General features: G+C 40.2%; 1 protein-coding gene across 1 annotated transcript; it reads right to left on the bottom strand.

Annotated features, from left to right (window-relative positions):
- Positions 1–2,916: 2,916 nt before the first annotated feature.
- On the bottom strand, positions 2,917–14,774 carry si:ch211-195m9.3. The gene is made up of 15 exons (XM_047593347.1): positions 14,610–14,774; positions 14,482–14,511; positions 13,743–13,788; positions 13,042–13,172; positions 11,533–11,667; positions 10,535–10,711; positions 10,210–10,250; positions 10,045–10,070; positions 9,616–9,719; positions 7,844–7,935; positions 6,955–7,181; positions 6,195–6,342; positions 5,228–5,387; positions 4,190–4,249; positions 2,917–4,098 (listed from the first exon to the last, which is right to left on the bottom strand). The coding sequence occupies exons 1-15, from the start codon at positions 14,656–14,658 to the stop codon at positions 3,848–3,850; spliced, it is 1,677 nt and encodes a 558-aa protein (XP_047449303.1). The 5' UTR covers positions 14,659–14,774; the 3' UTR covers positions 2,917–3,847.
- Between the last annotated feature and the right edge of the window lie 256 nt (positions 14,775–15,030).

Here is a 15,030-nt window from a genome sequence, read left to right as displayed (position 1 = left end):
GTTTTAACTCACAAATTAGATCGTTTTCATATTCTTGCGTTGAATGATTGAAACCATTCAAAATCATTGCTTTAACACGTAAACCATCTGCTTCGTGTAAGCAAAGTAAGGCATTAGCTCACAAAACACTAGCAGGACAGAAACACATCCTACCTGTCCTGGAGAGGGCTCAGCGGAGAAAAAGGGCAGAAAAAACGCTTTACGACTAGTATACAGTCAATGCTTTACGACAGTGGGTGGAACTGGGGAGGGAGGTGGGTGGGGTCAGAGGTCAGGTGTCATGTACTAAGGAATGACATTTCTACAATAATAATAATATTAATAAATACGATATTAAAATAATATCTGACGGCATTGAATATCTGCCGACATTTCTAGTGATCCTGTATAAAGAAACCGACATAATAAATAACCATTTTCAGAGAGTGAATGAGAAAGCCTGATTGTTGCAGCTTCTAAAACCGGTTCTGAATCTGCCTCCATCATTCTGTGGTCTCCCTAATGTGACTGAAATACAGCTGCTCCCTGCATAGGAGGAGGAGGAGGAAGCAATGCAGACAATGCGGGCCACTGTGGAACATTATACAACCTCGCAGTGATGTTAAGACAGGAATAATATTTACTTGGATTAGTCATCGGATTAGGGGCACTTATCACCATATGCCTTGCTTCAGCTTCAGCAGTCCATAGCCTGCACACACCCGTATCACCATTGACAGTCTTGGGAAGCACTGCATCTGCATTTTTCTTTGTGTCATTCTTATATTTTGATTGTGTAATTACTTTCCCTACTGGTGGTGGAACATCACAATCCAACCTTACAGCTTGATCAGACCCTCCTGATCCCTCGTCTTAGTCAGATACCTCTAATTGTTTGTCTCTTCTCCTGCTATTTTCCCTAATAGCACAAGCGTAGGTCAGCAGTTCCTCATCATATTTCCTAGCCCTAGCCAGAGCATCTCTGTCCCTGTCAGCCAGCTGGGAGTTAATGGTTTTTAACAAGGGTAGAAGGCAAACAGGTCTGTAGAATTATGGTAGGGACTTTCACCTCTGCATCTGTCAACCGCTTACACAACTCTCGCAGAGTTGCTTTTCCTTTCCCCTTCACCCTCGACCAGTTACACAACTTTAGCACAGTAGCACAGCCAGTTCCGGCAGCTGAACAGGCTGCCGGAACTGACAGGTTACCCTCCTTCATTCATCATCTACCCACTCTGTTTATCCAGGCCTACAGTCTTACTTCTTCCCTCAGCATACGCAGTCCACATGCTCACGCGTTCTCTCATGTGGGGGAAATCCCAGTTTGGATCCACATGCTCACGCGTTATCTCATCTGGGGGAAATCCCAGTTTGGATCCACATGCTCACACGTTATCTCATGTCTACACGGGGATTCCCTCTTGCATCAGCAAGATCAAATTTACCCATTCAGCTCCAGAAAAAACGGCATTTCTCCTGCCGGTGTTTGTAGCACAAAATGTTCTCGGGAAATATTTAGGATCGGGGGTGTTTACATTTGATTTAGGCATTGTGTCACTTGAGTCAGTCCCTTCCTCCTTCCTTCTGGGCTTTGATTAGCTCGAACTTCGGGAGAGTTTATATCTCCGTTAATGTGGACTGATGAATACCCATGATCAGTGATGGGAGTAACGGCGTTAAAATAAACGGCGTTACTAACGGCGTTACTTTTTTCAGTAACGGGGTAATCTAACTAATTACTCTTTCCATCGTGGTAACGTCGTTCCCGTTACTGACAATTAAATGGGGCGCGTCACAAACTAAATCTGTCTGGTTTCATCCGACCTGGTTCTCAGCCACCGGAGCCACAAAGACGTTTGAGGAGGAGGAGGGAGGGGGCGAAACAACCGCATAAGTGAAGATAATTGACTAGCCTAACCTTCACTGGTTTCGCCTGTGTCTTGTTGCCTCGTCAGTCTGTCTGTCTGTCTGTGTGTGTGTGTGTGTGTGTGTGTGTGTGTGTGTGTGTGTGTGTGTGTGTGTGTGTGTGTGTGTGTACAGTGTAGTTCCATCCAGCATTGCCCTTTTCCAGATGTCTGTTGGCATCCCTGCATGCTTACTGCACGCTCAATCGTGCAGCGTTTGTTCTGGTTAATGTTCCTCCAGTTTCATGATCTGTATCTGTGTATCCACTCAGACCGTACTCTGTTATGCAGCTGTTTCTCCCTAGAGTCAAACTACACAGATAACTTTTGCTGTATTCTCAGTTTTTGCTAAATAACATTTTCCATAACATCTAGTTGTACCTGCCAGATTTCACAAATCTTGTGTCCCTTGGTTTTTATTTCTTTATTTATTGTTTGGATTGTACCTTTTGTTGGATTTTGTATTGTGGACTTGACCTGCTCACCTTAGCAGTGTCTTCTGTTATTTATATTCTGTAAGTCATCACAAAATTCACTTTGAACTGTTCATCTGGCCTTTTCTGAGTGTGTGTCTTGTATTTTGGTTCTACCGTCTTTGTTACAGCCACCGTCTGCTGCTGAATGATGTAACATGATGTAACAAATGGTCAATTGGGAGTTGGGAAAGTACGTCGTCGGCATACAAAAACATGTAGACATCAGTGAAGTACTTGAGAACTAAGCAGTTGCAGACCAGAGGTTTTTGTTTTGTTTCACAATCATCTCCTAAGTAGTTTTCTCTGCCATATTCACTACTAAGCCTACCACTCCCTACATCAGCACTTACCAAGGAATTACTGTGCTTCGGTGGATAAAAATACAATTTGTTCCAACAAACAGTAAACAATGCTTGAACTTTATAGCTATCTATCAAGTCAAGTCAAATAATTAGAGTTTCCTGAAGAGGGTGAATTACTTTTTGAGCAAAAAAGGGCCAAGAAAAAACCTGATGTTAGTATAACCCAGTAGTTCTAACTCAATGATGTGAGACACGTTTAATTATAAGTGCTCTTTATTGTTCAAAGCTTAATCTTAAGGCAAACCCGGTAGGTCCTATATAAACATGCAGTGTAAAATGGAATGCCAGCAACGTCATAAAACATAGTTAAACATGCAATATCTTCTGTTTCTGCTGCATCGATTTTCAACCTGATACGTACAGTACATCAAATGTGCAAATGCAGCTGCCATTTGCACCATTACAGCCTACTACATAAATCATATTCACATGAAAATTGGTAGTCTGAATGTAGAATAAAAACAAAAAACAGTCGGTCATGGTGCCAGGAAAGTTCAGAGCATCAAAATAAAAATTTGGAATCTTATAGCATATCTGTATCCCTGATGTCGATTTAGTACTTATTATTTGCGAGCTTTATCCATCGAGATATAATAAATCATGCGATTTGCATGTAAACATTCAATTGTGTGATGTGCAAACATTTGCCATTTAGGATGTCATACAGTGCAAAAATCAATGTAGCATAAAAAAGACGAACAGAATATTTCAAATAACAAAATGTATTTGCAGTTAGCTTATGTGGAGTCAAGATACTACATACTTAGATTCTCATTCTGTTGCAGTAGTGATGACTGGCTTTAGTCACAAGTTGTGTGAACAATTACAATTTGATACTGAGTGAAAACTGAAACGTTGTACTGAGTTTTAAGCACCATTATTCCATGTCTGTCTGTGACCAGGCTGTTGGGGACGAGTTCAACTTTAGAGCTACGTGTCACAGACCATGTAATGTGGGTGGCATTAGAATGGCAGAGTCTAGTAATGCACTCTTATTGATGTCATTCGTGACGGCTACGTTGACAGTCATGTTGTTATTCTTTGTAATGTATAATGTGTGAGTATGTAAATAAGAATGAGTGCTTGATCAACACTGACCAGCAAGTGTAGATCGAATAGCTGTGATCTAAGTAGAACACTTGGAAACGATGTAATGAAGTGCTTGGTAAATGAAGCCGGGGTTGACATTAGTGAAGACGGTATATTTGTCAAAGAAGTAGGACTTCCCACGGATCAGTTTGGGCAATCTGCAGTGATCACGTTTTTCCATGATGCGCAAAGGCAGTGCTTGGACTGTGGCATTTCTTCCATTGATTCTCAACACATTGTTGAACACAACGCTCTCCGGAGACACACTTTCCACGGTCCCAATGAAGACTAAACAGGATAAAAAGAAAATTACAAATCCATATATTCATAAACAGTTTTTATATCACAAAAGGAAAATAAAATAAAGCAGATATCTTACTTTCGTTGCAATGGTCTTTTTCGTAGTTCACCAGATTGTTCACCGACAGAAGCCTGAGCTCTGGATAAGAACAACATACATGTGTTACTGCTGGGACGTGCTGGAACAAGTTGGATGTGATTTTTAGTAAGGAAGATACTATTACACAAAGGCACAAACAGTACTGTTGAATCAACATTTTTTTTGCAATGTTCTTTTTAGTCTTCAAAACACCTTCAAGCTCAACTAAAATTTATTAAAAAAAAAAGAAGCTGTGATGGTACCAAGATTGAACTTTATGTCGTTAATGTTAAATCTGATGCAAAACTACATTAGTAAAAGAACTCATCAGCCATAATTAGGGATGTCCATTATTGACTCTTTGCGGATATCTGATAGCCGATATTGTCCAAATTCTTAATTTTCGATTCCAATATCAACCGATATGGTATACCGATATACGCAGGCGTTTTTTTTTTTTTTCGCCTAGACTACTTTTAGGTAGCAAGCAACCTGTTAGCCACACTAGCTACACTCTGTTGTTGTTTTGGCTCCGGGTGCGGTTTGATAAGGTCATCAATCGTGCGCCGGTAAATGTCTCAGGACCCCACAAGCAGCAGCAGCAGCAGGAGCGTGCAGCAGCACAACCCGGGTATTATGTCACCTGTTTTCATTATCGGTGGTAAAACCGATAACGATATGAACAGATATTACAGAAATAGGCTAATATCGGCCGATATTATTGGTTGGCCGATAGTATCGGACATCCCTAGCCATAATCTGTGAAGGATGGGGGCCACAGCTCCTAATTTGGGGCTGTTTTACTTTAGCTAGAACCGAGGCTGTAGTGAAAGTTGGTTACTTTATGTTCAGCAGCACTGGTTGTAATTTTACTTGCTGATTTAACTAATGTTCTCACTTTTTATACCAGCTTCATGTTGACAAACAATATTTGTTTCCAGATTTACTTTAAGAAAAATCTAAATCTGGGTTCTGAATTGCATTCGGGACAAAATGACAAATACTTAAGTGTTATTTTGTGACGTGAAGACAACCCACCATGAGTCGTTGGTGGTGACTCGTGCTTTGTTTTGGGGATTAGTCTCCCTCCACAGCATGACCACAGTGTGGTGTTGTAGTAGTGGTGACCGCAGCATTCAAACTTTTTCATGGCAGAGTAGAGCACCTCTTGGCCCTCACTGCGGCAGCAAACTTGGTTCTACGGATAGACATCAAGTATTTTAATACACAATAAAAGCATACTGTGTTTTAATCCAAAGTTTCATGACACTAACAGTAATGTCACACACATCCACAAAACACCATATAATAACAAGGCCCAGGGTACGGTTATGGATCTCACCATGGGTATAGGCAGAGTTGCACAGACTGACCCACAAAGCATATATTTAACATTCAATGTGACAAAACAACTTGTTGTGTTTTAGTTCACATTAAAAGTAATTAGTTTTCTTTGTCAGAATCTGCACAGCCCTTAGGAGATCAGCTCGGTCAAAGACCATGCAGTGGCAAAGAGGACTAGCTATATGTTACAATATATGAGTCATTCCAGAGCTGGGGACAATTAAGACATCAAAATATCTATTTTATAATTTTCGGTCTTTTTCTGTATTTAAGAAAAACCCTGTAATCATTGAATAATTTGATTCATCCAGCTCAAGCAACCAATGTGCAGACGTATTGATTTACAAATATTTGCTCAAAACGGTCATTCATGTTATTAATAGGTCAAGAGGTCAAACCCTCATGAGTTTAGAAAATCATTTCAGATCATTTTAATAAAAATTATATATACAGTAACTGATGAAGCTGTTGACAGTTAAATATTAAGTTAAACATTCATTCGCTAGAAACCATAATTATTTATTATTCTGGTATAATCTAAATTTTACACACAAGGAAGAAGTCAGTCAGGGGCGAAAGGACTGAATGCCAAAAATGATTCAATAATGTGAAATGACCGCTCCCGCTTTACAGCTCTTGTTATTATTATTAATGAAATCACCGTTGTGTTGTGCAGAACGGAGCCACAGCACTGCATGTGAGTTGTAACTGTCAGGTTGTACAGTGTTCCTGCGCAGCACTTCATATGTGGGTCTTTAATGTTGTAAGCGTGAACTCCACAACAGTAACTGTTGTGCTCTTTGTGATGGCTGAGTGAGACAAAAAAAAAAAAAGATTAAAAACAAGATTACGGGATCACAAACAAACTGTCGCCATCTGCTACTGCTTTCACCCACGTGTAGAAATGCAGACTATAAACAGTTTCAGGATGCAATAGTGTACACAATGACTCAATGGACGACATCCAAGTTGTTACTAGATACTGTACCCATTAAAAACAGTGAAACTGAATTGCAGAAAAACATCTAGGGGCCAGTATGAGACAATGACGTAGACACAGATTTTTCCAGCACAAACAACTCAAGCGAGACCCAAGCTGCATTAAAACCAGACAGACATTCCTTGGCACAGTTGTCTGGGTGTCTGTTAAAGGAGACAGAAAAGCTGCCGCTGAACCGTCTCAGACTAAGACCTCATGGAATGTCTCCATGATATTCCTCTTGAGGGTATTAATCGCCAGAAAGGTTAACTGATTCACATCATTTCTTTGTTCTTTTCTCAGCTGTGAGAAAGACAAACTTAGCTGTGGCGCCCAGGGGTCATCAACAAAAACTACATTAAGCAGACTATGACAAACCAAGCTGAAACTAGATTTTTTCTGCATCCTATCTTATGGCAAACAAACACAGACCAGCAATTACCTGTGTCCATCGCAACAGATCTCAGTGTGAGGATTGTAGAAATGTGTCCCACAGCAGTGGTTTCCAGGGGAGGCATGAAGCTGAGAACAGCACATAGTCCCTTTAGCTGGGTTGTAAGGAATGCTGATGTCCGAGCATTCGTCCCCATCCTCTCTGTCCCGGTACAAGGTGTTATTGCAGCAGAGGACTCCACGTTCGGCCAAGCTATACAGTGAATCTCCACAGCACTTGAGGAAACAGAGAAAATAATGTGAAGTGAAGCACTACAGACACAAACTACAAGAGTCATAAACACATTTAAATACGCATGTTTGAACATATAAATTCATGAATTCTGACAAAAACAAAAAGAAGAAGAAGAAGAAGAAAATTGGGAAACATAAAGAAGCTTCCAAATTTCTACATTGCATACAAGTACTTGCTACACCTACATGTAATTACTACACATAAAATAAGCTGATTAAGTCTTACCAGAGTATTGCTATATTATCCTTCAGCATATGGGGTTACCGTAACAACACCCCGAAGAGTTTTATCCATAAGATGGAAACTACTCCGAGTTACTGTATAAAAGGGGCTGGGAGGAGCTCCGAGCCGTCTCTCAATGAACCTCTGCAACACAATTTTTTTTATAACTGGGTGGCTGTCAGTTCTTAAACCTGTTCTCAGAGGAATGTCCTGGTTGTGTATTTATTTAAAAAAATAAAAAAATAAATCAGGATGCATTCCTGACTTCTTTAATAAATAGAAATGTTTTCAAGGAGATGTTTTTCAAGGAGATGAGTGATGTAATTTAGAGGCCTAACATAAAGGGGAAGTGGTGCAGACATTCCCACAGAAATGCAGAAGAACTGTCAGAGAGTAGCAACATCATAATTAATGTGCTTACTTGTTCAAGAGGAGACCTCCACCTATGTACTTGGCCATCACAGCACACCTGTGAGTGTGGGTCATACACAGTGGGTGATGGATCGCCTTGATCTAAACAGAATGGAGTGAGGGTTGGGAGTTTGGACAGGCGACAAATGAATTAGGGCAGGACAGCTGTCAAGGATGTTGGGAAGAAGGACGTGCAGACAGGATGACCCATGAGTCAGAGATAGACAACATTTCCCCCAAGAGATATTTATGAGAATAATTATGATTTACAGTGTGCAGAAACAACTGTGGTTTCCTCTTCTTAACCTCAAAGCCCTCTTTCTCACACACACGTTTCAACCTGTCTAACAGTTTCCACGCTGATAGCCAAAGACACTGAACCACTCTGTGTGGAATGTTCGGAACAACTCCCATGTTTGTTGTCTTGGAATCGACTTTTTGGGAAACACCTGGAGTTCCACCCCTTTCTGAAAAATGCAGCTCCGGACAACATGGAAAAAGAAGCTCTTGTATTCCATCAGAACAGTTATCAGCAGAAGTGACACAATACCACACCCATGACGTCAAACATAATGAAGACACTTTACATTCTTCTACAGTGGTTTGGTGGTAAACTATTAGGAGACAAGCTGACTGCATACACCTACTGAGAAAAAATTAACCAGGTATTCATACACTCAAAATCGGAATGTCGTACAACAATGGGTTACCTTCCGGCCTAAAGCTGATAGACTTCAGTTGCATGAATTAAATTCTATCTGAATCATCCTTCATGCTGTAAAAATCCTCACACACAACAGCTTCTGCTCTCGTCAGAAGTTGGAAAAGTCAGAGTGTCTAAAGCATGCTGCCCATATTAACAGAGATGGAGACTAGAAAAACAACAACAGCTTGTGGTTCTTTAGAGACCCAGTGATGCTCCCTGACCTCCACAGACACAGAGAACATTGTGCTGTTCACACTATTTTAATGTAACATGAGCAACTCTCTGAGCCGGCACCACACTCTAAAAAGTGTATTTGTGTAGTAGTTGAGGTAATGTAATGTTTTGCATGAGTCTCATTCAGCTTTCTGTTTTAGTCACAGCAGTTTACTTTAGTGGATTCTATCAACCTGAAATTACACTTTGTTCGATTAACCTGATAATCATTATTCGCCAAAGTGTATGAGTTGAGTTTCTTTAGAGTTCGTTTTTGTGTGTCTGACGCCCCCTGTGGTCTTTTTTATGGTTGTCTTTTTTGTCCTGAAAGTGGGAAATAAATCAAGCTTCAATTAATTTCTCCCTCATTAGATTAATATACTGAACATTATCTTCAAACACACTTCACACACACTATGACTGCTCCTTGACTGCACATGGAGCATGTAAATTGAACTTCCTTTGGATATTGGACGTTTGTATGGGGCAGGATAGTGGCTCTGTGGTTAGCACCGATGCCTGATTCTAACTTGACCGCAGGTGCGAGTGTCTCTGATGGACTCGTGACCTGTCCAGGGTGCGCCCTGCTTCTCACCCGATGACTATAAAAAATACCTTTCCTGAAACCATACCATGAGGCTGTTTAGCAACAGTATTTTGATTGTGGGTAAAGCAAATAATTGAGTTGATAAAATTGAAAACGTCTAAGTGGGTATGCCCTAAATTTAAGTTGTATGAACATAGACTGTTGAGTTCAAAGCACTCAAATTGAGAACACATGGCATGACAACGCCAACCACATCTATTACCAACATCAGGTGGAAAACTGTAGTTGTCCACATCCAAAAAAAAACAGGTGATACCTGAGGCAGAGCACAGATCAGGCTTTGTGCGGTGTCTCTCACAGCAGTGTTTCTTGCTTGGATCGTAACAATTTTGCCCGCAGACACCTGTGTTTGGTTCCGTGCTGTATGTAGACAGGGAGAAAAAAAAACAAAAATGACGTGTATGCAGGTCCCCATCATGCGGTTGCACAAAGAATGTTGACGTTATAATGCTGCTCCACTGCCAACAGATGTTGGTAATAGATTTTAAGATCACATAATAGTGAGTGACTGAGTGTATAATGGGTGAATTCATGTCAGGGCAGTCTTGCTATTGCGTAATCTCGTTCACAGGTATCATTTACTAGAACCGAGCAATGAGGAGTACACCTACACAAGTTACTGCAACAAAAACATTTTACTGCCCATAATAAATTAAAGCTGAAATAACATTCTTAATTAACTTACCACGTCGGTGGAGATTGATCTTCTCTCTGGGAAAAACACAGACAAAAATGTAAACATCTCACACAACGAGACATCACCCTTCAAATGTCAACTAAAGTCTTTTCAGGAGCATAGTAAAGTATCCTAATACAACATGTACAAAAGTAGTAGATATGACGTAACCACCTTAACTGGAAACGAGTCGTTTTTCTGCTGTTTTCGAGACTCTGTAAACAAAAAAGTACAGGATATTTGGATTTTAAAAAAAAACAGTGAAAGTTTATCTAAAACATCATGATATCACAGACAGCAACAGCAGCACACCACACTTCCTCATCCTTGGATGTAAATAGTAACTACTTCATGACTCTGGGCTTGCTGAGGTATTACAACATGTAGTCTGAGTTTATTTGATCTCAAATGACTCAGGAAACTCAACCTCTTTTCTAAATACACTAGTTCGTACTAACATCAAAGTGGAGATATGCAATATAAAGAAGTTTGTACTCACCACAGCATGTTGAACCCTTGGATACGACCATAGCAGTTGCAGTCATGCAACAGCATTCAGTGTTCTTGTCGAACTGTTTATCATGACCACAACACTGGTGGTTAGTGGACTTTCTGGTCTGGAGCGTCTTTTTATTTTCCGGTCCACAACATAACTGATTTTGCTCATCATACATCACTGTGGAGAAGTTGAAAAGACACTGAAAGCTGAAACATTTTTACCATAAGTGACATTCAATTGAATTTCAACTTATAGTGCTTTTATGAGTATTACATTTTTCCAAAAGGTTCTTAAAACTCTCTAAACATTTATGCCCTAAAGTACTTATGGAGTATTCATCTTTGCTTATTTGAGAGGATCTTGCAGTAATAGGGATTAATACATCATCTAAACACAGCTGTTTGATCTACACCAATGCTACACCAAATTGTTGTCAAGGAGCCATTGATGCTTGGAAACGCCCAGAATGTGGTATTGTGTCACGAAGTCACAGATATTTACAAGAAATTGATTTCAGGATTGGGTGTGCCAAATAACTGAACTGCTGCTTTTTGTTTTTTTTGGATTGTTGTTCTTGCGTTGGAGGAGTCTAAAAGAATGTCAGTTCCCTTTACAGACCTGAATGTTATCTAGGACTACATTTTCCAAACTTTCACAATTCTTGAAACGTTCCTGATGTTTATGCCTTAAACATAGGTCTTCAATAGGGGGTCCCCTAAGGTGTTCACGCTGTCTGGTTGTTAAACATTTGCTGTATGCTCACATGGTGATTCAATTAAATTTTATTTATGTAGCATTAATAAAAATATAAATTGTCTCAACACGCTTCACAAAAACTGTCCTGAAACCGACTGAAGGCGACGGTTCTAAGGAAAAACTTCCTTTTATCGAAAAAGAAATCTTGAAATCTTTATCGGAAAAGAAAACTCTTGAGCAGAACACAGCTCATCACAGCTCAATCATCTGCCTGAGGGCAGGTGATTCACAGCTCTACTCACCTTCACCACAACATTGGACCATTAGAGAAGATTTGGCAGTGATGGTTGTCTGACAGCATATTTCATTGAGTGGGTTGTAGGGCTTATTTCCACAGCATTTGGACACATTTTCACTGAAACCCTCCGTAATCTCATCTGAAAAAGCAATGGCGAAATCAAGATTCAAGACAAAAAGATTATTTTTATGTTCGTATACTCGAGCTGAACTTTGACCCCGACAAGTGATGAATGGACCTTTCGTTTCAGAGACTGTTTTAGTTTAGTGGGAGGATGTTTAGAGGAACGATGTTTAAACTTGCATACAAAACAAATGAAAATTCTGGGAAGAAAAAAAGAGAACACTACCAATTAACACAAATAGCACAAAAGTGCATCAAAGTCCTGGAACAAGATATGCTTTTAATGTGGGCCAGACTTCTTGTGGTTTGTGATGTAGCCAGAGAATTATGAAGGATTTCAATACTGTCTCAAAAAGTCTTTCATTGACACAACTAACCATGTACAATGATGACCTAATGATTAATTGTGTGATAATTTCTGTCTACATAAGAGAGAAGTACACATCAGCTCATACTGACTCACCCGTCATGAAGGTGGGTGTAGGAGGAGCTAATGGGCAACTAATGGGCAACTGAGAGCATGTTTCAGCTACTTAATACAGTTAAGTTTACAAAGACTTAGCTGTTAAGGCGACGTGTTAGATTCTCTGGTTTTTGTAGCAAAAGTGATTAAAGTGGCCACTGTACGTTCATCACATTTCTTTGTTGTTTCTCCTCTGCACAACACGGCATAAAGATGTCCATACTGTAACTCATCTCAGTCATTTTCTGTACCACTTAATCCTGCACTAGGGTCTCCTGGAGCCTATCCCAGCCGGCATCGGGTGAGAGGCGGGGTACGCCCTGGAAAAACTCGCCAGCCTATCGCAGGGCTGACATACTGTAACGATGTAATGATAAATAAAGTTGACAGATGTTTCTTTTTGAGCTCTTTGTGCCTTTACATGCCTTTTCCTGTTTTAATAAGCAGCCCGGAAAGCTAGGTTTCCTGTGCTGAGTCATGTATTGGGTTTGGACAAAAAAAGCGAATTATTCAGGTGTCTACATTTTAGCCAGATGATCTGAAAGAAGGACTAAGCCAAGCCCTCTCTGGATAGTCGATGAGAAGCGAGGCACTAGCGACAAGCCAACAGACACTCTCTTATCGTCTGTCCATGAAAAATTCACACTCATTCATACTTTGAGTCTGGGGCTTCTCACCACCAGTCATTGAGAACTGAAGAAGCCACTTGAATGATGGTGAAGCGTTTTCAAGAAAACAAAACAAGTCCAGCTAACCTTTGTGTAAGCTATGTTTTTTTGTTTGTTTGTTTGTTTTTTAAAACACGCTATGACCTGGCTTACTTTTTTACAAAAAAATCTGCACAATGGCAATCTCCACAGTTGTATGTTATTAAGTTATATTTTGAAAATATAACATTTATGGATGGATTGATTGTAAATTAATTACCTTCACAACAGGTGGCATTTTCGGGATTGTATGCAAGCTTTCCGCAACAGGAAAGCCCTCTCCCATGATGAATGTGATCCTGACAGCAAACGGTCTCATGGGCGTCATAGCTGACACCCCTGTAGGATATTCTGAAAGATATGCAAAACATAATTCTGAGACGGTTGGTTGATGGTTGTTGCAAGCAAGCATCTTCTTCTCTGTATACACATTGTCCCCTAATCTTTTGTAATACTGCCCTCTGATGGACTAGCGCGCAAACACTTTTTACTAGAATAGTAACTGTGGTACCCATAAAATGTGAAACATTGTGTGATGTATTCCCTGTGCATATACGCATATCTACATCTTCCTGTGCATCTGAATACTCTTCAGTTCTAAAAATATAACCTAAGATCATTTGAAAGACCTTCCCAAGTCAAAAGGTATGCTGTGGTTAGAGCTGACTGTCCTCAATGTTCATAATTACAGCCAGACTTTGACATGAGAAAAATCAAAGTGGAAAAAAAATTCTGATGTCTCTTGAAATCACAGGCGTGTAGCTCTAGGGAGACACTGAATTTAGGAAACACTGAGATTGGACACAATTTATTGTTTTGGAGTTTCCAGCAAGGGAGGTGGCTTTTATAAAAGTTGAGTATGGTGCTGGACTGCAAACCACCCCCCCAAACACGCAGAAGATCAACAGAGTAGAAACTCACCGGTGACAGATATTTCCTGGCGCTGCATTAGATCCCGAGGCTGCTTCTATTAATAAACACAAGGTTTGAGTGATGAAATAACTGAATTAAATCCAAATCATCTAATCGTTTTTGTAGATGAACATTATCTCGTCCTGTGCGAAAAAATGCATAGCATCCTTATTAATTTGATCATTAATCATTGACATTTGTAGCCCAGTTTATAACCTCAAGTCATACAAATAGGCTACGTGCAATGTGAAACGTGACGGGGCTGTAATAGAGTCCAGTACATTACAGAAAGTGCACCACGCCCACGTCCCACACTCCACACGCGCAGCATCCCTTCCACTCCTCCGCAGCCCACACTAAATGTGTTGCCATGCGACAGCCGAATTCAGCGCGCGCCTAAAACTAGCAGGGACAATAACTGACACCACCTGCACGAACACAAATAAACTCATTGAGCCTCTTGATTTTCTATTGACTGATACTGTTGATAAAAATTTCCTCACCCCAGAATCAACTTCCCTCACATATTTTAAGTGTGCACACCCCTTAATGTGCTTGAGGCTTGTCTGACACACACACACGCGCGCACCCTTGCCAGGAGTAGAACTGTAAGCGCAAAAAAAAAAAAAAAAAAAAAAAAAAAAAACCACATAATGTTACCCGAGTTGTTAAATGATTCACAGAACAAGTGACCAAGAGCCTCGAGCTCCTTCAACTAAATTAATTAAAATTAATTAGCCCTACTTACCCCCAGTGGTGAAGCAACACATCAGGCAAGCTGAAAGAATACAGTCATGGTTATTGTTATCATTGATATTATTTAAAACTGCCACTCAGGTGAATTAAAATTGTGTTTCTGCAGAATTAAGCTCATACCAAATCCGAGAGCCAAAAATGGGAACATCTGGGATCCAGTCTGGAGCATCTCGTTCTCAATGTTGCTCTGTTGTGTGCACTCAATACTGCTAAATACTTCTACCTCTAGCCACTCCTCTCACGTGATATCACCTAAAATATACCATTTATAAACCTAGAGTCATAGTTGCCTTAGCACACATCCCATGGTCCTGCCTCACACGCCAAATGACTTTCCTCAAATAAGATTTACAGAAATTCTCAGTTTCAAGAAACGTTGAAACATTTTACGGGATGCAATAACTATGTACAACATATACATATATGTAAATTGTAAACACAGCACAAATGTGTTCTCTTCCCCACTCAGGAGGAACAAATATCAGCATATATTAAACTGGATCTTTTCGAAAATGTCGAGATTTCACGGAGTCCACCACTC

Source organism: Mugil cephalus, chromosome 9 (assembly GCF_022458985.1).
Source record: "Mugil cephalus isolate CIBA_MC_2020 chromosome 9, CIBA_Mcephalus_1.1, whole genome shotgun sequence".
NCBI classification, from domain to species: Eukaryota; Metazoa; Chordata; class Actinopteri; order Mugiliformes; family Mugilidae; genus Mugil; species Mugil cephalus.
Note: the sequence above shows the minus strand (reverse complement) of the source record. Positions and strands in the feature narration are given on the sequence as shown.

Bases quoted from the DNA above. Each gene is read 5' to 3' on its own strand.
- si:ch211-195m9.3 (XM_047593347.1), bottom strand. From the start codon at position 14,658: ATGCTCCAGACTGGATCCCAGATGTTCCCATTTTTGGCTCTCGGATTT. The intron at 11,668-13,041 runs GTAATTAATTTA...TTGCTTTTTCAG, and splicing joins AAATGCCACCTGTTGTGAAG to ATGAGATTACGGAGGGTTTC. The intron at 7,936-9,615 runs GTATCACCTGTT...CATTCTGTTTAG, and splicing joins TGATCTGTGCTCTGCCTCAG to ATCAAGGCGATCCATCACCC.